The 22193-nt window shown below is 47.7% G+C and overlaps 4 protein-coding genes across 5 annotated transcripts in view; 3 read left to right on the top strand and 1 right to left on the bottom strand.

Moving 5' to 3' along the window:
* The window catches only part of RPS19 (ribosomal protein S19), a 122631-nt gene that overhangs the window by 82954 nt on the left and 17484 nt on the right, over positions 1-22193 (top strand). The gene's annotated exons all lie outside the window — the stretch shown is intronic.
* LOC137752434 (carcinoembryonic antigen-related cell adhesion molecule 1-like) lies at positions 556-8495 on the top strand. Its single transcript, XM_068527139.1, has 5 exons — positions 556-708; positions 1661-1706; positions 2008-2321; positions 4558-4836; positions 8209-8495. The coding sequence occupies exons 1-5, from the start codon at positions 645-647 to the stop codon at positions 8493-8495; spliced, it is 990 nt and encodes a 329-aa protein (XP_068383240.1). The 5' UTR covers positions 556-644.
* Positions 9213-11737, top strand: LOC137752433 (carcinoembryonic antigen-related cell adhesion molecule 4-like). Its single transcript, XM_068527138.1, is given in 7 exon segments — positions 9213-9267; positions 9464-9550; positions 9553-9583; positions 10551-10603; positions 10937-10968; positions 11392-11439; positions 11672-11737. Coding segments are annotated over 7 exon segments (372 nt in total).
* Positions 17780-19440, bottom strand: LYPD4 (LY6/PLAUR domain containing 4). 2 transcript variants are annotated; one of them, XM_068528953.1, is made up of 4 exons: positions 19374-19440; positions 19031-19174; positions 18240-18566; positions 17780-17982 (listed from the first exon to the last, which is right to left on the bottom strand). In XM_068528953.1, exons 1-4 carry the CDS (start codon positions 19438-19440, stop codon positions 17780-17782), a joined length of 741 nt encoding a protein of 246 aa, XP_068385054.1. The 2 variants fall into 2 exon arrangements, with proteins under 2 accessions (XP_068385054.1, XP_068385055.1); XM_068528954.1 differs by lacking the exon at positions 19031-19174 and having other exon boundaries at positions 18240-18574; positions 19343-19440.

Here is a 22193-nt window from a genome sequence, read left to right as displayed (position 1 = left end):
CCAGGCTGGGCAAGCATGTGACCTGGGCAGCTGCTGAGGCAGCATTTCTGAGGTGTCACCTGGGCAGTCACAGTCTTCATGAAGTTCCACAGGTGATTCCGATGCACAGCGTGGGTGACACCCCTGTGACAAGGGTTCCTGATGCACCCCCCCTCCACCCCAGGCTCCTGCTCTGAAGGAAAAAGCCAGAAGGAGATGAGAGGGCTGGGGGAGGCTGAGTGTGCATCCTGACCCAGAGCAGTGGGGAGCCCCGGACCCAGACACCCCAAGGTTGTGCTTGTCCAAACAAGGGTGTGTGTGTGTGTGTGTGTGTGTGTGTGTGTGTGTGTGTATAGGTGGAGAATCACTGCTAAAGAGGGCAGAGGACTCAGCAGTGTTCAGGGAATAGAAATACAGACAGAAGGGGAAGGGGGAGGAGGGTACTAGGAAGGCAGGAATGAGAGGGGAAGGAGAGGGAGGGTTCTGGGCAGAGACCCCGCCCCCGGCCCATGTGACCCAGCGAAGTGCTCCTGCCCCAGGAGGAGGCCCAGCACAGAGGGAGGAAGGACAGCAGAGCTCACACATCAGACGGCAGTGCTTGTGAGCGGTTCAGGAGCTGAAGCTCTTCTCACAGAGGGAGGGACACAGCAGACAGCAGACACACCATGGAGTCCCCCTCAGCCCATGCCCACAGAAGGTGCATCCCCTGGAACGGGCTCCTGCTGGCAGGTGAGAGGGGACAATTTTCAGGGTGTGGGCAGAGGTGGGAGAACAGAGACTGGCTGAGGTCTCTGGGGGAGACAGGGCTCTGAGAGGGGACAGAGGGCTTCTGTTTGGACCTGAAGGGAGAGGACATGGGAGCAGGGGAGGGTGGGGGGAGGGAATGAGCAACAGGAAAATCTCAGTGAACTGGAATTGGTGAGGGGCAGGAAAACCTCAATTACTGTACATTTTCCAAATTATTCATCACTGAGCAGTAATTTTTGAAAACTGGTGACAATAACAATTTATGTCAGGGTGTCAATCCAGAAAAGAACGCAACCAGGAAGCTAAACCCTGTCCTTACCCACCACCCTTAGAAACTGACAAATAAACACCAGGTGGTGGAGGCCCTGGGAACACTCATTCCTTCCTCACCAGGTATTTGGAGCCTGGTCCAGGCCCTGGGTTCCAACCAGGATCAGACAAGTCCCTGCCATCCCACAGCTCACACTCTATGGGGAGGAGGACAGATGAGCAAAGAGATCTAGAATGTGCTGTCAGGTGCCGACAAGTGTCATGAAGGAAACGGAGCAGGGAAAGGTCAGAAAGTGAAGACGGAGTGTCTTTGGAGCAGGTGCCAGGGAGGGCAGCTCCCAGCAGGCCCCTGAGTGTGAGCAAGCGTGTGAGGGCAGTGAGGGAGTGAGCCAGGCAGACACCTGGGGAAACAGAGGAAATAACAAGCTCAGAGGGGCTGAAGTAATGGGGGTCATGCTGCTGACCCTGAACCAGTAGCAAACACACACGCACACACACACACACACACACACACACACACACACACACACACACACACACACACACACACACACACTACAAAAACACACACCAAGGCTGAGGGATGAAGAAGAGACCTGCTCAGGACCCAGGGCCCCAACACATAGGTCCAAATATTGATTTATTTCTCTCTCGTCCCTCCTAGTCTCACTCTTAACTTTCTGGAACCTACCCACCACTGCCCACCTCACTTTTGTTCTTGTTTTTGTTTTTGTTTTTGGCTGCGTTGGGTCTTTGTTGCTGCGCGCGGGCTTTCTCTAGTTGCGGCGAGCGGGGGCCACTCTTTGTTGCGGTGCGCGGGCTTCTCGTTGCAGTGGTTTCTCTTGTTGCACAGCACGGGCTCTAGGCGCCCAGGCTTCAGTAGTTGTGGCACACGGGCTTAGTTGCTCCGCGGCATGTGGGATCTTCCCGGACCAGGGCTCGAACCCATGTCCCCTGCATTGGCAGGCAGATTCTTAACCACTGCGCCACCAGGGAAGTCCCCACCTCACTTTTTGAATCGGTGCCCTTCAATGCTGCAGAAGGGACGGATGTTCTTTTACTTGTCCACAATGTGACAGGGGATCTTCTAGGCTATGGCTGGTACAGAGGAGAAAGGGTAGAGAACAACCAACTAATTGCATCATGTAGAGTGCACACTCAAGTAAATACACCAGGACCTGCACACAGCGGTCGAGAGACAATATACCCCAATGGATCCTTGCTGATCCAGAACGTCACCCAGAACGACACAGGCTACTACACCCTGCTGGCCACAAGGAATGATTTACAGACTGAAAGACTAGCTGGACAACTCCGCGTATACCGTGAGTGATTCCTCTCTGACCTCTGGGTGTTGGGTGGGGTGATTCTATTCACACGCAGAGGACTGACAGGCCTGGACTGTGTCTCCATCCCCCTCTGTATTACATCCCAGGTTGGGGTTTGAATATTTAGTGCAGGACACACACACAGTGGAGATAAATTTTAAAGGATCAGAATTCCTTTCCCAGAATCCGGATGCTGCAGACATTCTGTGCAGAAAGAAGGACCAGTCTGATGGGAGTAACTCAGCAGAGGGAGATCAGTCTCAGTCCAACCCCCTGGGCCCCTTCTGGGCCCATGACACTGAGGAAGACCCTGTAGGACTCAGTAGGAGCCTGGCCTGGGTGCCCTCAGGAATCCTCACAGAGAAGCTCAGCCCCGGCGAGCCCCTGCCCAGACCCTTTCCAGGGCTCCTGCCTCCAGTGACCCTGGGGAGCCTTGCCAGGTCTCCAGGCTCCTGAGCTTGTCATTCAGCCCCAAGAGTCACATCTGGGCAGGGGCAGAGCCTGGTCCTGCACCTGAGACTCAGCGTGGAGAACACAAATGTACAAGGTCCCCAGGCCATCAGCCAACTGCCCTGGGGGACTCAGCATACCCACGTGAGGAACAGAGGAGAGAAGACGCTCCTGGCAGCCCCTTGACCACCGGGGCACAGCCCAGGGAGCCCTCTCCTCTGAATGCAAATAATAGTAGATGCAGTTTATTTAGTCATCTCCTCTATGACCAGCTTTAGGTCAGTTAATTATGAATGATTTAAGGTTAAATCATAGAGAACCTGGCAAGTAGAGACCATTTACTATTTATTTTATTTTATTGAGGGGAAACTCAGGCACAGTGAGGTACAGTCACTGAATCAGGGTCACACAGACCCGAGTGGCAGATGAGTCACAAGAGATGTGTCTGCAGCTCCATCCTCTCCTCTACCCTGGGGGCCTTATTAGGTATCTGGGGACCCTGACACCAGACATTCTTCAGATCCTTTCTTCTCTGGCATCCCCAGCTCAGAGGGAGAGATTCTGGTCTGGGGAGTGAGGTCAAATGGAGAAGTAATCTATGTTTGCTATAGCACTCAGTTACCTGAGGCAGCAATCTGAATCAGTGCCGGCAATGTCCAGGCATCCCCCTCACCTCTCCACACTGAATGTGAAATCATTAATTTGTTTCCTGACGTGTTGGTGTCACTCCCACTGGAAGATAAAGGAAAGCACTTTGCCTTCTCAGTCCCCACTCTACACCTGCAGCCAGCACAGCGCCCATGTGCAACACGCTCAGCTGCTTTTGTGAAAGAGGGAAGGAGTGAATGGTGTGGGTGTCTCTCCCCTGGAGGGAGAGGGAAAGCATGTGGCCAGATCCCCTCGGATTCTGCACCCAGGATGCAGTCTCTGAAGAGATTATGGGTCATTCATTCATTCACTCACCATTCCCTCCTTCCTGCCTGTCTGCTCAATCTTTTCTCTCTTTATTCGTTGGACTCTGCTCTACCATTTATGGGGTCACTGTCTCATGTCAGTCTTTATCAAACACCTGGACAGAACTGCCCCACCTCCGGGCCCTGCAGTTCATCAGCGATGAACTGATCTTTGGGCTTTCTCCTGGTCTCCCCGTGTGTCTTTCTGCTCAAACCCCCGGTTCCCAGGCCAGGCTAGTCAATGAAGAACCAAGACAGGCACAAGGTAGTCTCTGAATCCCGCCTTGTTCTTTCACAGCTAAATGACCCCAGAGGAAGTCTGTGCTTCTCCCGGACATAGAGCAGGTAGCCTCACATTCTCTGAGCTCCGATCCCCATGCATTTGTCTTGTGATGCACAGACCTGCCTTATTGTTTTTTTAATAAATTTATTTATTTATCTATTTTTGGCTGTGTTGGGTCTTTGTTTCTGTGCGAGGGCTTTCTCTAGTTGTGGCAAGCGGGGGCCACTCTTCATGGCGGTGCGCGGGCCTCTCACTATCACGGCCTCTCTTGTTGCGGAGCACAGGCTCCAGACGCTCAGGCTCAGTAGTTGTGGCTCACGGGCTTAGTTGCTCCGCGGCATGTGGGATCTTCCCAGACCAAGGCTCGAACGTGTGTCCCCTGCATTGGCAGGCAGATTCTCAACCACTGCACCACCAGGGAAGCCCTGCCTTATTCTTTAAAGACTCTCAGGTTGGCTGAGAGGTGAGAAATGCCAACTCTGATTGAAGATGCCGTTGGAGGAATCAAGGTATAAAAGGGGCAATGTTCTCTCTGTTGTCTTCACAGCGGTGTTACCCACACCCGTCATCACCAGCAACAACTCCAACCCCAAGGAGCTGGAGGACACTGTAGTGTTAACATGTGGCCCTGAGACTCCGAACACCTCCCACGTGTGGTGGATCAACAATCAGAGCCTCCCCAGCAGCACCAGGCTGGAACTGTCTGAGGACAACAGGACTCTCACTTTATTCCATGTCACAAGGAATGACACAGGACCCTATATGTGTGAAACTCGGAACCCAGTGAGTGTCAGCCGCAGTGACCCATTCACCCTGAATGTTTTCTGTGGGTAACTTCGATTCCTATGTGGCCTGAGCTGCCCTCCCAAATCCATGCTGTCAGAGACCAGGCTACATCCATCCCTCTCAGGACCAAGTACACGGACCCACACCCTTGGACACCCAGGCTGGCCATGACTTCCTGTCCCGGGCAAATCCAGGCAGGCCCAGCCTTGAGCCAGGACTAAGAGGGGATGGGCTGCCCCGTTTTGAGGGGCTCAGGGTCACCACAGCGTGACAGGAGAAGCAGATTAATATCTCAGACTCGGGATGAGTAAACATGAGGGGTTATGTTTGGAACTTTTAAAGACAAGGTTATGACCCAGCTCAGAGGGAACTGTGGCCCTAATACAGACCAAGAATTTCCCTTCCCTCTGACTGCACCATGTGTGGCTTTATGCTGTTTGCTCCAGATGGCCTGGACACCCTCACCATTTCCCCCTATTACCATCCAGAGGCAAACCTCAGCCTCTCCTGCCACACGACCTCTAACCCAGCCACTCAGTGTTCTTGGCTTATCAACGGGAGGCCCCAACAATCACACAGGAGCTTTATCCCCAACATCACTGCAAATGATAGTGGATCCTATAACTGCCTTGTCCATAACTTGGTCACTGACCTCAGTAAAACCACAGTCAAGATTATCACAGGGACTTCCCTGGTGGCGCAGTAGTTATGAATCCGCCTACCAATGCAGGGGACGTGGGTTCGATCCCTGGTCCGGGAAGATCCCACGTGCTGCAGAGCAACTAAGCCCGTGCACCACAACTACTGAGTCCGCACTCTAGAACCCGCGAGCCACGACTACTGAGCCCACGGGCCACGACTACTGAGCCCACGTGCCACAACTACTGAAGCCCGCGCACCTAGAGCCTGTGCTCCGCAACAAGAGAAGCCACCGCAATGAGAAGCCCACGCACCGCAACGAAGAGTAGCCCCCGCTTGCCGCAACTAGAGAAAGCCCACACGCAGCAACGAAGACCCAACACAGCCAAAATAAATAAATAAAGACTATCACAGTCTCTGGTAAGTGACCCCTGGACCATCAGTACCAAGCTTTGTGGCAGAGCCAGTAGGTTTTCAGAGAAGAGTCTGAAAGAAGTTATTTCCTAACTTCCCAGAAGTTACAAGCAAATCCCAAATCTGCCCCCGAACCCTTCCACTACATCTCAGCAGAACTTTCTTCCCCTTGCTGTCTGATTTCTCCTGGCAGATCTGGAATGTTGAGATGGGGTTCTCTCAGTCCCAGAAAGCCTCATGTATTGTGAGGGGCTTTGCAGACAGGAAAGGAAGAAGGGTCCTCAGGGTCACGTTCCTTTTGTTGTTGTTGAATTGAAGAAGTGAATACTAATCTCTTATCAAATATAATTTACAAATGTTTTCTCCCAATCTGTAGACTGCCATCACTGTCTTGACTGTGTCCTTTGATACACAGAAATTTTCTTTTGATGTAATCCAATTTACCTATTTTTTTTCTTCTGTTGTCTGTGCTTTGGGTATCATATCTTGGAAATCATTGGCAAACCCAATTTCAAGAAGTTTTCCTCTATGTTTTCTTCTAAGATTTTATAGTTTTGACTCTCACGTCAAAACTAGATTAGATTTTTTAATCTATTTTAATTGGTGCAAGGTAAGGGTCCAACTTCATTTATTTGTTCGTGGACATCCAGTTTTCCCATGACCATTTTTTGAATAGATTTTTTCCCCATTGAATGGTCTTGGCATTCTTGGTGAAATCATTTAACCATATATCCCAGGGTTTATTTCTGGGGTTTCTATTCTATTCCATTGGTCTATATGTCTGTCTTTATGCCAGACCCACATATTATTTTGAGTTACTGTAGCTTTGCAGTCACTTTTACTTTTTTTTTTTTTTGGCCGCGCCGTGTGGTTTGTGGGATCTTATTTCCCTGACCAGGGATCGAACACAGGCCTTTGACAGTGAAAGAGCGGAGTCTTAACCACTGGACCACCAGGGAACTGGTGTCACTTTTAAAATTGGGAAGTATGAGTCCTCCAACTTTGTTCTTTTTAAAGATTATTTTGGCTATTTGGGGTCCCTTGAGATTATATGTGAAATTTTGGAAATTTCGATATCTGCACAATATTTAATTGGGGCTTTGTTAGGGATTGCATTGAAGCTGTGGATCTCTTTCGGTAGTGTTGTCACCTTAGCAATATTATGTCTTCCCATCTATGAACACAGATGTCTTTCCATTTATCTGTGCTTCTTTAATTTTTTTCAGCAACTTTTGTAGATTTCCATATATTTCTTTTGCCTCATTAGTTAAATTTATTCCTAAGTATTTTATTCTTTTGATGGCATTGTGTATGAAATTGTTTTCTTAATTTTCTTTTCATATAAGGTAGTGTAAGTGTAGAGAAACAGAACTGATTTTTGTCTGTTGGTTTTGTATCCTGCAACTTTGCTAATTCGTTTATTAGTTCTAACAGTTTTTTTGTAGAATCTTTAGGGTTTTCTACATATCTGCAAACGGACGTAATTGTACCTCTTTATTTCCAATTTGGATGCACTCTATTTCTTTTTCTTGCCTAATTGTTCTAGCTTGGACTTCTGTACTCAGTTGAATAGGGGTGGTGAAAGTGGCATCCTTTTCTTCCTGATCTTAGAGGAAAAGCTTTCAGTGTTTCACCATTGCCTGTGATGCTAGCTGTGGGCTTTTCAAATAATAAGGCCTTTATTTAGTTTCAGGAATTTCCTTCTATTCCTAAGGGTGCCAGTATTTTGTTAAATCGGTAACCCACATCTCTAGAGATTTCCTTCGCCGTGATATTCACTCTACAGTAAAAGTTCTCTTTAGAGTGAGAAATCCTTGAGATTGGAAACTCTTCGATTCCTCAGGTTACAAAGACTGGGCAGGGCCATCCATATTCCCTAATAATTTAACAAAAAGTAAATACCTTCTCTACTTTATGTAAAACCGCCCTTATACCAGAGACGGACAGAGCTGGCAAGCCTGCTTTCCCACACACACCCAAAAGTGTATATGAGGAGTGGGGCCTGACCTTTTAACGTCACAAATGTTCTAGAAAAGAGTCACACAAGAATTTATCGGAAAAATTCCACCTGACAATGAGGTTGCTGGACACGTGGGTTGAGAAGATACTACAGAGATATCTAGGGGACTGGCCAGGGGTCATCCAGGGATACCTGGGGGTCAGCGAGGAGATGCAGCCCTCTCCTCACAGATCATCAGTGAAGCGAGACCTACGACCTTGATCACAGGGTCAGGGCCATCCTCTGGGTCACCTTTACAGAGCTCACTGGGCCCCGGGAGTGGCTGAGATCTCTGAGAAAGGAGCGTGGCCCCAGGCCCCTGACCTATTCTCAGTCAGTCACCCCTCTGTTTCTCCACAGACCCAGTGGCACAGCCCTCCATCCGAGTCAGCAACACCACAGTCACAGAACATAAGGACCCTGCCGTCCTGACCTGCATCACAAATGACACTGGGATCTCCGTCTCCTGGTCCTTCAGTGACCAGAGTCTACTGCTCACAGAGAAGATGACACTGTCCCCGGACAATAGCACCCTCTCCATAGACCCCGTCAGGAGGGAGGATGCCGGGGATTATTGGTGTGAGGTCTCCAACCCCAGCAGTTCCAGCATAGGTGACCCTGTCACCGTGGTGGTGCTCTGTGAGTGACCCAACCTCTCCCACTTCCTCCCTTGTATCCTTCCCTGGCAGGGGTGAGGGGGTGTGAATTGGACACAAGCCTTGAGGAGGTGGGCACCCCCTTCTGGAGCAACATAGATGAGAACTCTGGAATTAGACTGATCTTTTTATGGTTCTGGTTGTGATGTGCACCAGATGTTTGACCTTGAGCAAGACAATCAAACACCTGAGCCTCAGTTTCTTCATCTGCAAAACTGGAACAGAACAGCTGGATCTTAGGATGTGAGGATGTTTATTAGGAGATAATGAGATTGAAGCTCTTAGGGTCATAGGCAGAGTCAGGGCTTAATAAATGCTATCAAGTAGCACTACTATTATTATTAACATTGTTGTTATTAGCTGTAAATTCAAGCGGAACTTAGTTACAACGGTATCACTTACCAGTTCCAAGACCTTTGCTGATTTATTTAAGCACTATATGTCTCAGATCTATATATGCAAAAGGGATGATCCCCCTCCCTCATGGGGATGGAAGGATCAGAGCAGATGAATGTAAAGGATTTCCCACTGTGCCAGCCACACAGAAGGATCTGGAAACAATCGGCTAATATTATTATTACTGATCAGCGTTGAGTGGACTGCTAAGGACCTGCCCTCTAAGACCAACAATAGTGATGGAAAGAAGAAACAAAGGGAAGGGACATAATGTGAGAGGAAAAGTGACCTTAAAAGGAAAATGAACAGGACATGGAACTGTCTACAGTGAGAAACATAGAGATAGAGCAAGTCCAAGGTTTCAAATGTGAGAAAGAGAAAAGGATGCAACCACCTGTAGTGGGAGAGTTGGGAGGACATTGTGATGACCAAACACATACACCACACACAGACCTCAGAGCATTTCCTTCCTCCCTAACCAGGCCCTCTCCCTGTAAGGCTTGTCGTGGTTTTCCCTCCAGTGAACTCGGACGTTCATCTCCCCCTTTCTCTTCTCCTTTCAGGGCGAGAAAACAGCCCAGCCCTCAGTATGGAGGTCCTTACTGTCATCGCAATTGGGGTCCTGGTTAGGGTGGCACTGGTGGCCGCTCTGGGGTTTTTGTTTTCCTCACGAGGTGTAGAAGGTACAGTGGCAATTCCCAGATGCTAATCCCGTCCCCCAGGCTGACCCCAGGCCAGGAGGAAGGACACCCCATCCTCGGATTCCGGCCTGGCTCTCCTCGGCATCCCCGTTTCCCCATGGATATTCCCTCTCATCCTTAAGCTCCTTCCTCGCCGGATGCTGACCTGGGTGTCTTCTCAGCACCTTCCTCATCTGTAAAATAGGCACAGTTAACGCCCCCTCCAGTGTTGGGCTAGTTCCCTGAGCAGACCTGCAGCTGTGCTGGCTCAGTAAGCAGCTTGTCCTGCTGTTTATTTAAATCCAACCACCCTGATGAGGGGGATTCACAGCCTCAGAATCTGAGGGTCATCCTGGCCAAGGAGACTGGAACCACCTGGACAGGCCAAGTAGGGTCAAATTCCCCCACGTGGCAGATGCGTTAACCACAGCCCGTGATGTGTGAGATGGGAGAACGTGGACCTGGCCAGGACAGCAGGTGGTAGGATGACCTTTACGCCTCTTTCCGGGCAGATGGAGATGGAGGTTGAGGCCACTGTCCTATTTCAGCATCTCCCGGCCTGAAGGGTGGGTCTGGCCACAGCAGAGCCACCGCAGTCACAAGCTCCAAGGTGCACAGGCTCCCCAGGTGTCCTGAACATGCGCTGGCACTGCTCTCCTCTGAGGAGCTGGCCCTTCCACTCAAAGCCTTTGGTCTGATTCCTTTACTGGGTCCATTGTCCCTTCTCAAGCCACGTTCTCCTGGACTGCCATCGACCTGCAGGTCCTTCCCCTCTGGGCCCAGGACAGATGTGGCTTCTTAAGGACTTTCCTCAGCCCCCCTCTCCTGGGGCCTCCCTTACTAAACAGCATTGGTGGAGAAAGGAGGTCTCCACTCCCTGCTTGGAAAAGGGGCCCTCCTTGTTCCCTATTTTGACACCAAAGCTGTGACCTCCTCCGGCAACCCTCAAAATAATCCTGACCTTTCTGAGGGCCAGTGGCCAGAATGACCTCAGAGAACACCAGCTCCCAGCAGCCACACTGGGTAAGTGTCTGCTCAGCCTAGGAGCAGCTGAGAGACCCTGGTCCTGCCCCCCCCCCGCCCAGTGTCTGCTCCTGCCATCCACCCCAAGGGTCTCTGACCCTTTCCCTGGGGCTTCAGCATGGGGATCCCCACTGGCTGGTCTGCCGGATGTATGGGTTCAGAGTCATGGGTCACCCCCTCGCCCTCACTGGACCCTAAAATGCCCAGAGGGTCTCTCTCGGGGTGATACTCTTTAAACCCTGGTTCTCTGGGAGCTGGAGACCCAACCTCTCCCGGCTGGATGGGCCTAAGCTTCCTCACACCCCTGGTGCTATCTCCTGTCTCTGCTCCCAGGACATGGTCCCTCTGGCAGCTGTGTCTCCCCGGTAAGCACGTCCCTTCCCTGTCCCTTCACCCCCGGGGTCCCAGCTGTGCAGACTCAGTGCAGGGGGACTGTCCAACCCTGCAGCACAGCACAGACTTCCCTCTCCCCAGAGTAGCCAGGAAATATGAACCCCACCCTGGCCAGGAGTGGGACCCACTTCAGGGGCAGGACACCCTCACACCCTGTCCTGAGCCTGCCTGGTCCCTTCAGAGAAGAATGCTGGAACCCAGCCAGGAGCAGAGTGGGCACTGGGGGCATCAGGCAGGGGTCCTGGGCTACCAAGGGTTGGGGATGCAGCATGGATGGGGACAGAGGTCGGGGCTTCAGGCTTGGACACAGCTGCTTGGGAGGCAGAGCTGGTCACTCCTGAGGAGAACTAACTCTCCTTCCCTGTCCCCTGATGCCCACTTTCTCCCCCACCCAGGCCTCCCTACCCAGCCCCAGGCCAGCTGTTCCCATCTATGAGATGAGTGTTGGGCATGAATGTTCTGATCCCACACTCCTAAGGGTACTTCCTTGGGGTCCAGGAAACAGCAGCGAAAATGGGAAAAGGGATGAAGAGGAGGGATGGGTCTGGAGCCAGAAAACCTGCGGCACAGCCAGGAGCCCCTATAGAGCAGCCCTGGGAGTCCAGGGCTGGGAAGATCCTGGGACAAGTTCTGAGAAGGTTACAGAGGCTCAAAGGCCTCGTCTCTCTTTTACAGGAATTACTACACCCCGACACAGATATTTACTGCCAGATCAACCACAAAGCAGATGTGGTTTCTTAGTTTCCTCCAGGAACTTCCCCTTAAGGCTGTGGGGAAGAGCCCACCTGAGACCCCAGAGTCTTTGTGGGGTCAGGAGCCTGAACCAGAGAAACAGCTCTGACCCTTGAATATATCTGGGGACCTGGACCCAGGATTGGAGTCCCTCCTGGCCTTCTGGAAACCGTGACAGGCTGCTCTGAGCCCTGGATGGATGAGGACAAAGGCTTCCATCCCGCAAGGAACTGGGGGCTTCCAAGGAAAGGGACTGTGCCTGTGACCCACCGTGAACCACCTGAAAGGTCTGAATAAAGAGGATTTTCCCCTCGTTTGCTCTTTTTGTGCTCATGGGCTACTCCCACCTAAAACTCACCCAGGTTCCATGGCAAAGGGCCAAACTGTCTCCACCTAATGTGGCCCATGGACCTCCTCCCACCCATGCCTCACCTGCAGCCCTCTCCACACACCTGGCCAGCAGCTCTCAGTCCTTCCTTGAAGAACTTTACTGAAAAATATTAAGGAAGACCTAAATAAATGGAGAGATGTCACATGTTCATGGATAGGAAGGCTCAACTTCATAAATATATAAACTCTCCCCTAATTCAGCTATTATTCAATGAAATTCCAATCAAAATCCCAACAAGGATCTCTTGGAACTTGACAGGCTGATCCCAAACTTACATGAACGTGCAAAAGCCCAATAGCCAAGGTTCTCCTGAAGATGAAGAACAAGTGGGGAGGGGGAATGACTTGCCTTATCAGGTATAAAGATTTATTATAAAGCTATAAAAATTAAGACAGTGTACTGTTGGCACACGAGTAGATAAATTGATCAATGGAAAAATAGGGATTTCAGAAACAGACCCACACAAATATGGAACTTTGAAATACAACCAAGATGCCATTGCAGATAAATGGGGAAAGAAGGAATTATTCAATAAAGGGGGCTGGACAATTAATTATCCATATGAAAAAATGAAAATAGACTCCTATCTCAGACACACAAAAATCAATTCTAAATAAAGTAAGAACTTAAATGTGAAAAGCCAAACTTACTTTTTTGGAGGAAACAAAAGAGAGCATTTTCTGGATTCTGGGAGAGAGAAGGATCTCTCTTTTTTTTTTAATAATATTTCATAACAAGATAGCTAGTAAGACATCAGTGTGTCAAAGGAGTTACTGTGGAAGACTCAGTCTGGAAACATGGGTAGAATCAGACAGTCGAGGACCTTACTGTCATGTTAACGATGCAGCGTGTTTTCTTGTTTTGTTCTGTGGCTGCACTGCACATCTTGCAGGATCTCAGTTCCCTGACCAGGGACTGAACCCGGGCCCCAGCAGTGAAAGCACCAAGTAGTAACCCCTGGACTGCTGGGGAATTCCCGAGAAGGATCTCTTAAGCCAAGCACAAGAAGAATCAATCATAAAACTGGAAGATTGATAAGTTCAACACTAAAATCCTGTTCTTCAAAAGAGAACATAAGAAATGAAGACAAATCATCTAACTGACAAAGAATTAGTACATAAGGAAATCCTACATATCAATAAGAAAAAGATAAACAATCCTATAGAAAAAGAAACCAAAATAATAAAATAAAACAAATAGGCATTTTACAAAAGAAGTACAGCCAATACACCTATGGATAGACACTCAACCTACTTAGCAATCAGGGGATACTTACACAGACCACAGTGAGACGCCATTTTACATCCACCAGATAGGCAAAAATTTTTAAGTTTGAAAAATTGGAGGGGGACTTCCCTGGTGGCTCAGTGGTTAAGAATCTGCCTGCCAATGCAGGGGACACAGGTTCTATCCCTGGTCCGGGAAGATCCCACATGCCATGGAGCAACTAAGCCGGTGCACCACGACTACTGAGCCTGCACTCTAGGGCCCACGTGTTGCAACTACTCAGTCCGCGTGCTGCAACTACTGAAGCCTGCACGCCTAGAGCTCATGCTCCGCAACAAGAGAAGCCACCACAATGCTAAGCCCACACACGGCAATGAAGAGTAGCCCCCGCTCACTGCAACTAGAGAAAGTCAGCACACAGCAACAAAGACCCAATGCAGCCAAAAATAAATAAAATTAAAAAAAAAAAAAGTTGGATGTCATGTGGATGAACAAGAATTCTTTACTCTCTCATCAGTAATGTATAACTGCTACAACCACTTTGGAAAACAATTTGGCATTATTTCCCAAAGCTGAACAAACCTACAGCCCAGCAATTCCATTCCTGGGTGTATACCCTGGAGAAACTCTTACACTTAAGCACAAGGGGACACGTACAAGAATATTCATAGCAGCAATAAGTGTCCAAAAACTGGGAGGGTGGGGAGACGGGAAATCCAAGCATAACTGACAAGGATTGTATTGTGATACAATAACGCAACAGGAGACAATACATCAGTGAAAATGCAAGAACAAAACCACACACTGGAACATGGATGAATATTAAAAATTTGATGATGAGTTTTTAAAAAGCAAGTTCCAGAAAACTACATATATAATAAACCATTTTACAAAAGGAAGCAAATATAAACATTTATTGTTTAAACATATTATGCATATGTGATCGAAGTACATAAAAATCCAAGCTAAGTAAAATGTAGGGTGGTGGTTACTTCATGAAAGGAGGCAAGGAGATGTGATAGGAAGAAACATATAGGTAAGATGCAAGTTTCTCCTGATAGCCTATTTGTTAGGTTGAGTGATATGTTTGTGGGGTTCATTAAATCACACGCCATATCCAATATTTTTGTTACATATAATCTTCTGTACATAGTAAATATGTTCTGTCTCTAGTATCATGATGGAACATCTGGGCCTTCCATCTGGGACACCTTAGGACACCATCCCTTTGACTCTCCAGTTCCCTTTGAAGGTTATTGATGTTCTCGATCCCCTTGGCTAGTGGGACTAAGAGAATCTATGGACATATGCATTGGCCCACCCAGGCCCCGGCTCAGCCCTCTAAAATGATCTACTAGGGACTTCTCTGGTGGTGCAGTGGTTAAGAATCTGCCTGCCAATGCAGGGGACACGGGTTCAAGCCCTGGTCCAGGAAGATCCCACGTGCCACGGAGCAACTAAGCCCGTGCACCACAGCTAATGAACCTGTGCTCTAGAGTCTGTGAGCCACAACTACTCAAGCCCACGTGCCTAGAGCCCATGCTCCGCAACAAGAGAAGCCACCGCAGTGAGAAGCCTGCTCACTGCAACGACGAGTAGCCCCCGCTCGCAACTAGAGAAAGCCCGCGCACAGCAACGAAGACCCAGTGCAGCCATAAATAAATAAATAAATAAATAAATAAATAAATAAATTTATTAAAAATTAAAAATAAAATGATCTACTAGCTCAACTGGTCAGAAGTACAGAGTAGGTGAAACCCAGGGATAAAACTCACCCACAAAACTTTCCTTCTGGGACCTGACAGCCTCTTGCTACAGGCTCTCTGGTCTCCATTGAGACCTAATCCACTTACCATGCCCTCGTTTGGCTTCCCAACCACCCTTCCAAAACCTGTCCATAGTCATTGAGGTCTTCATGCCGGTTCCACTTCCGAGGACAACTGCAGGCATTTCAGATCCCACTTGTCCAAGCTATTAACAAAGGTGGGCTCTGGGGCCTCAGGTAGTTAAACATGTTTCTTCACCTGTAAAATGGAAATACAGAAGTGACAATATCTATTTCATAAGGTTGTACTAAGAATGAATGAGGTAATGCACAGAAAATGCTTAACCAACAGTAAAAGTTCCCTAGGTGTCTGCCTCCCCACCTCATAACACAGTGGAGAGAGTTAAATTGGGATCACACAGGTAAATAGCCTAGCGCAGAGTCTCTCCCTTCACTCTTCCCCACCTACACAACCCTAACTTGAAGGCCTGAAGTTGCAGGGTAGGGTGTATCTGACTCCTCCTTATGGCCAGAAAGGGGAATTACACTCTCCTCTCCTAGGAGCCGGCAACCTGAACCTTCCGTGAAAACTAACCACCCCCAGCATTGCACCTTCCTCTTTCCTCCTATTTGCCAACTTGCACAAAGAAACAACTAGTTGGCAGAGGAAATCATCTCAGGTCTCCAAATGTCTCAATAGAATTCCCACAGTAGAGACAGAGATCTGCACAAGAGGCAAGAGGGAATCTACTGGGGGCAGGTCATTTAACCTTCTAGAGCCAGTTTCTTCTTTGCAAAATAGGGATAAAACCTATCTCGCTGGGATCTTGTGAGGGTTGAATGAGATCCTGTACTTAAAACCCTAGCCTCAGACAAAACTATAATTCAAAAAGATACATGCACCCCTGTGTTTATAGCAGCACTATTCACAATAGCCAAGACATGGAAACAACCTAAATGTCCATCAACAGATAAATGGATAAAGAAGATGTGGTACATATATATAATAGAATACTACTCAGCCATAAAAAAAGAATGAAATAATGCCATTTGCAGTGGATGCAACTAGAGATTAGCATACTAAATGAAGTAAGTCAGAAAGAGAAACACAAATACCATATGATATCACTTATATGTGGAATCTAAAATATGACACAAATGAACCTATCTATGAAACAGAAACAGAATCACAGACATAGAGAACAGACTGGTGGTTGCCAAGGGGGAGGGGCTTGGGGGAGCCACGGAGTGGGAGGGTGGGGTTAGCAGATGTAAGCTTTTATATATAGAATGGATAAACAACAAGATCCTACTGTATAGAATAGAGAACTATGTTCAATATCCTATGATACGCCATAATGGGAAAGAATATTTTAAAAAGGAATGTATACAAAATGGAATCACTTTGCTGTACAGCAGTAATTAACACAACATTGTAAATCAACTACACTTCAGTAAAAATAAGGGGAAAAAAGGCAAAAAAATACTGCATGATATCACTTGTGAAATCCTAAAAAAAAAAAAATTGAACTCATAGAAACAGAGATTCAAAAAATGGTTGCCAGGGGCTAGGGTTGGGGGAAATAGGGAAAAGTTGGTAAAAGAGTACAAACTTTCAGTTATAAGATGAATAGGGTCTGAGGATCTAATGTATAACATGTTGACTATAGTTGATAATACTGTATTGTATAACTGCAATTTGCTAAGAGAATAGAACTTGTGTTCTCACCAGAAGAAAGAAAAGGGTACATATGTGAGGTGATTAACGTGTTAGTTAACTCAGTGGTAGGAATCCTTTTACGATGTATACATATAGCAAATCATCATGTTGTACACTTTTACTGCAATTTTGTCAATTATACCTCAGTAAAGCTGGCAAAAAAGTGACCTTCCAACCTTGAGTCTGGCTGGCTCAAAACATGTCTCACTCACGTACCACACGCCCTTTGTATCCACGTCCATTTTCATTTAATAAATTTTTTGCACCAAAAACAAAACACAACAAAACAAACAAAAAAACCCTAGCCAGATACTACCACAGTATCTGACACATACCAATGAGCCACACTTCTAATTCATAAGGCCTTCATTTTATTTTTTTTAATGGAAACAAGTCTTCATTAAGTAACTTTTAATATCAGAAAAATAAAACTCTTATAATTCTCTTTACAGCAAATATATCAGTGTCAGTGCTTTGGCCATCTTAAGTTAAAGGCGCTTTATCATAAAATATATGGTTTTAAACTTTACTCAAATTGAATTTATAATCCCTATGACTTCCCTACAAGGCCTTCATTTTAAAGGGGAGGAAATGGAAGCCCAAAAAAGGGAGAAGATTTGGCCAGGATCTCCAAGTCAATGGCTGAACCCAGGCTAGAACTCAGGTCCCCAGGAGGAGGAGGAGAAGGGGAGTGTTTAGGTTTCTCCTGCTTGCTGGGCATGATTCTGTCACTTTGCCAATGATCTCCTCCCCAAGCCCCCTGCTCACTTCACAGCAAGCACTGCCCGTTACCTGCCCCTCCCCTCCGCCTCCCTGGACACGTCTGGCCCTCCTCAAGACCTTTCATGCCTCCACAACCCTCATGGACCACAGGACAAAGCAGAAAGGCAACTCTGTAACTTTATTTCGCTATGTGAAGGGATAGGGGTGTTTGGTCCAGCTAGATCGTCAGTCCCTGAAGGCAAACAGGAGGCCTAAGAGGATGCCCCGAGCAGGTCTCCCACTAGAGGGCTCTGCACCAGCAAACTGGGCCTTCTCTAAGATGTTGATGACCTCAGTCACTCTGATGCTGCCAATATGGTGAAAGTGGGCTAAAATATCGGTGTATTCACGAGCACAGCCCATGAGGAGGAAGGTGGTATTGAGAGACCCTGTAAGGAAGAGAGCAAGGGGAGTCAGGGACACTTTCAAGACTCAAACATCCTACCCCTCCTTCCAGACACCCCTCACAAACCAGGACACCTGCTCTCCCACCAAACACTCAGGTACCAGGCACCTTCTCTCCTCCTCCTTGGAATTATGTGCCACAACCCCCATCCCCTCTCCGAGTCCCACCCACCTCCCTCAGAGATGGGAAGGCAGCAGGCCTAGAGCAGGCATCTGAGAAAGAAAGTTTCTCTTCTCTCACCTGCCTGAAATTTTAAGGTGGAACTGTAACACTCAGTGGCATTGTCGGGGCAAGCCTCGGTGGTGACAAAACTTGGGAGGCAGTCCTTAGAGTGCTCGCCCACACAGGTTGGGCAACTATGGGAAGAAGATGCTACAGTCTTAGGAGCCTTGGCCTTGAGTTTCACAAAATGATCCATGTTGGTGAGGTTATTGCAGAGGTATGTCCGGCAGACGCGGCTATAGGAGGCAATGGACAATCCGGGCGGTGAAACGAGGTAGGAGACTTGCGGGGGGTAAGATGAAGCTGGGCTGCAGCCTTTAAAACCCACAATTCCCCTTTTGGTCCCTGCGGAGCAGAAGATTGGAGAGCGCTGATCAGTGTCGTTGGCCACGCCCAGTTCCACCTCCCACCCCACCCCCTGCTCTTCCTGCTCACTCCGCCCCATCACCAACTGTGCCCCTCCCCCACTGTCCACTCGCCGCTCAGATTTCCCAGGTCTCATCTGCCTCTCCTCACTCCTCTCCCCACGGGAGCCCGTCTGCGCCTCTCTCCCTTGTATCCCAAACTCGTCTTCTCTCCCAGAGTCCCCCTCCCCTCCTGGGATCTGTCCACCTCCATTCTGCCCTCTTATCCAGCCCACACCACAACCAGCTGGGTCCTGCCCCTCTCCTGCCGATGTCTTGATGCTGTTCCCAAACATATAATGGGGTAAATATCTGGAACTCCAGTCCAGAGTCCCTGGGTGCTAGGAATGGAGGTGGGGTCAGAAGAGCAAGCAAAAGAAATGTAGCAAAGTCACCCCCGTTCACCTGTCTCGATGAACACCAGCGTCTCCTCACAGCCCTCATTCAGTTTACACACCATGCTCCTCATCAGAAGCCACTGCCAGTTATGGAGACCAACAGCTCTGAAGAGTGAAGATGTTGCTTCGTAACACAAAAGAGCTCCAGCCCCTAAAGAGAGAATGTTCTTCCAGTCATCTGCCCCTCACACTGCCTCCTCAGCCCCGAGCCGCCAATCAAGAGCTCAGCCTCCACAGACCCTGTCTCCCGAGGGACCCAGATACGCAGCCTTCTTTCCCCCAGTGACTCGAAGCCAGCCCTCCCATCCCAGCCAAGAGGGTCCCTAAGCGTCCAGCCCCACAGGACATACGAGGCAGAGTAGAAATGGCCCCTAGGAGACAGAGCAGCTGCACAGGGCTCAAATGCTGAGGTCCCATGGTCCTGTGTCTGGGTCCTGGATGCTGGACCTCAGTCTGGAACCAATTTCAATCTAGGTCTCAAGCTCAGTTCTTGTCAGCCTCTGGGTCACTGTTTCTGGAGCAGAAAGTTGATTATCATTTTCGTTGACATAGGCTCCCTGAGACCTTCAGGGACACAGGTCTTCCCATCTCCATAGTCTCTCTTCCAACCTAACCCAAACACACATTAACTTCTCAAATCCTGACTCTTCACTCTACTGCTTAGGTTCTGCCGTTGGACGTGGTGCTGAGCAGAGGATGCTGGCTTATTCAAAGGATCACTATTATACAGGCTACTCTCCATCCAGAGACAATGAGATCAGAACAACAAATGTGTGTAGAAGTTAACCAACATATTACTAAATAACCCTTGACTCGAAAAAGAAATTAAAAAGTATTTAGAACTGAATAATAGCAAACATACTACATGTCACACACACACACACACACACACACACACACACACGTGCATGTAAAATCTGGTGAAAACTGAATAAGGCCTGTAAGTTAGTTAAGAGTAATGTACCAATGTCAATTTCCTGCTCGTATACTACAGTTATACAGAATGTCCCTATGGGGAACCGGAGGAAGGGTTTAAGGGACTCTATATAAAATTTTTGCAACTTCTTGTAAGCCAATAATCATTTCAACATCAAAAGTTTTTTTCAATACACATCAAAATTTGGGACTCTGATTTCTAAATCAATATTTAGAAGTAAATTTATAATTTAAATACATTTATCAGGAAACAAGAAGAATTACAAAATGTTTATGAATTAACTCAAGAAGTTATATAAGGGGCAACAAGGCATCCCCCAAAAAGGGATAGAAATAAAGATGATGACAGAAATCAATGAAATAGAAAACAACAAAAAAGTATTACAAAAGACTAATATTCATTCTTTGACAATATTACTAAGATAATTCTCCAGCAACTCTAATCAAGAAAAAAAGATGCAAATAAAATACAGAATGAAAAATAAAAATTAACAGACATCACATGTTCTAAGAATAATAAAATTGTCCTTAACAACTCTACATTTATAAATTTGAAAACCCAGATGAAGTGGATAAGTTTCTAAAATAATACGAAGTGCCAAAATTGGCATAAGAAGAGCGTATGCCAAGTCCTAAACCGATGAGAATGGTCAAGGATCTCAGGCAAATTGACAAGAAAAAGAGAGCAACCCCAGCAGGGGAATGGACCAAGCATATGAAGAAGCAATCTCAAAAAAAACAAACCAGAAAGGCTAACAAGCATATGAAGAAACACCCCAGCTCGACAATAATCAGAGAAATACAATGTATCCAAATGTGCATCTATCAGACTGGCGAGGGATCAGAAAGCCGGAAAAATATGAGCATTGGTAGGACTGTGGGGCTACAGAGACCCTTGTGCACTGCTGCTCATGGGGTAGTTGGGGGGTAGATAGGGTCCTCTTCTGCACCCTGAGGAAGGGAGGAGTTCTGATCAGTGTCTCAGACCCAAAGTATCATTCATTGTAGGGAGGAGTCTGGCAATACTTAGTCAAATTAGGTTTACAAAGAGCCATCTCTGGTATATCCTAGGTACACATAACAGAGATTTCCACCTTCAACTACAAAGGAACACATATGAGGATGTAGCATTATTGTGGTGACAGGGAGCTGAAGGCGACACGCAGGGGATGCACACCATGGAATATCGTGCAGCAGTTAGAAGCAACTGGTTAGATGTATGCATCACATGCACATGGATGGATCACAAAAACAGTGCTGATTATTTTAAATAGTAAATAATGTCATTCGCATAAATTAAAGCATCATGCACATAAAACACTGCACATCTTGCAAGAACACACGCAAACTAAAAGATATGCATTAGCCACCTGAAATGAGTGCCTATGCAACAGTTAGAGAATAAAAGTGGGGAACTGGGGATTACTGGAAATAACTAAAACACTGTAGGTTGTACAAAGTTGACAGACTTTGGACTCAAAGACAGACCAACGTTGGAATCTTTACCTCTCCACTGTCTAGCTGTGTGATCTTGTGCATCTTATTGAACTCATATATATTAGTAATATATCTCATAGAGTCATTGTTGAAAATTAATAAGATTATTAGTATAAAGTGCCAGGCAAGAGCTAAGATCTCCAAAAATGTTGGTCCCCCTATCTCTCGCTCCACTACCTAAAGGTTCAATGTCAATTGCTTTAGCTGGCATTAAAGCATCCCACACACCCTCACCCTTCCTCCCCCAGACTGGCCCCAAACAACCTTTCCAACTTTGTCTAGTACTGCCCCCCTGCACAGCAGTCCAGCTAGACGTCACTTCTGCCACACTTTTCTGTCCAGAATACCTGACACAGGATCCGTAACCCAGAAATCTGCGGCAAACTAAGAGGCCAAGACCAGCAGAAAAGATGGGACAAAGGAAGGGGAAATGAAGGCTGACAAAGGATCAAACAAAGGAGTTGGACCAAGCAGAGAAGATGGCACACACCTGCCTGGGAACGCAAAACAACGGGACCCAGCAATCTGAGAACAAGCACGGACACAACCAGAAAAGAGTGGAATGAAACCCTCAAGGAAAAAGGGATGGAGTAGTGGTCAGAGGCGATGCTATCCCTACAAAAGAGAAACCACACAGAGAAGGAGGAGCAAACTGTTGGAATGGAACTTTGCAGGGAGCAGAGAGAGCACGATCCGGAACGGCAGAAAAATGAGGAGTGGGGCACAAGGACCGGGTT

This window comes from Eschrichtius robustus, chromosome 19 (genome assembly GCF_028021215.1).
Source record: "Eschrichtius robustus isolate mEscRob2 chromosome 19, mEscRob2.pri, whole genome shotgun sequence".
NCBI classification, from domain to species: domain Eukaryota; kingdom Metazoa; phylum Chordata; class Mammalia; order Artiodactyla; family Eschrichtiidae; genus Eschrichtius; species Eschrichtius robustus.
Note: the sequence above shows the minus strand (reverse complement) of the source record. Positions and strands in the feature narration are given on the sequence as shown.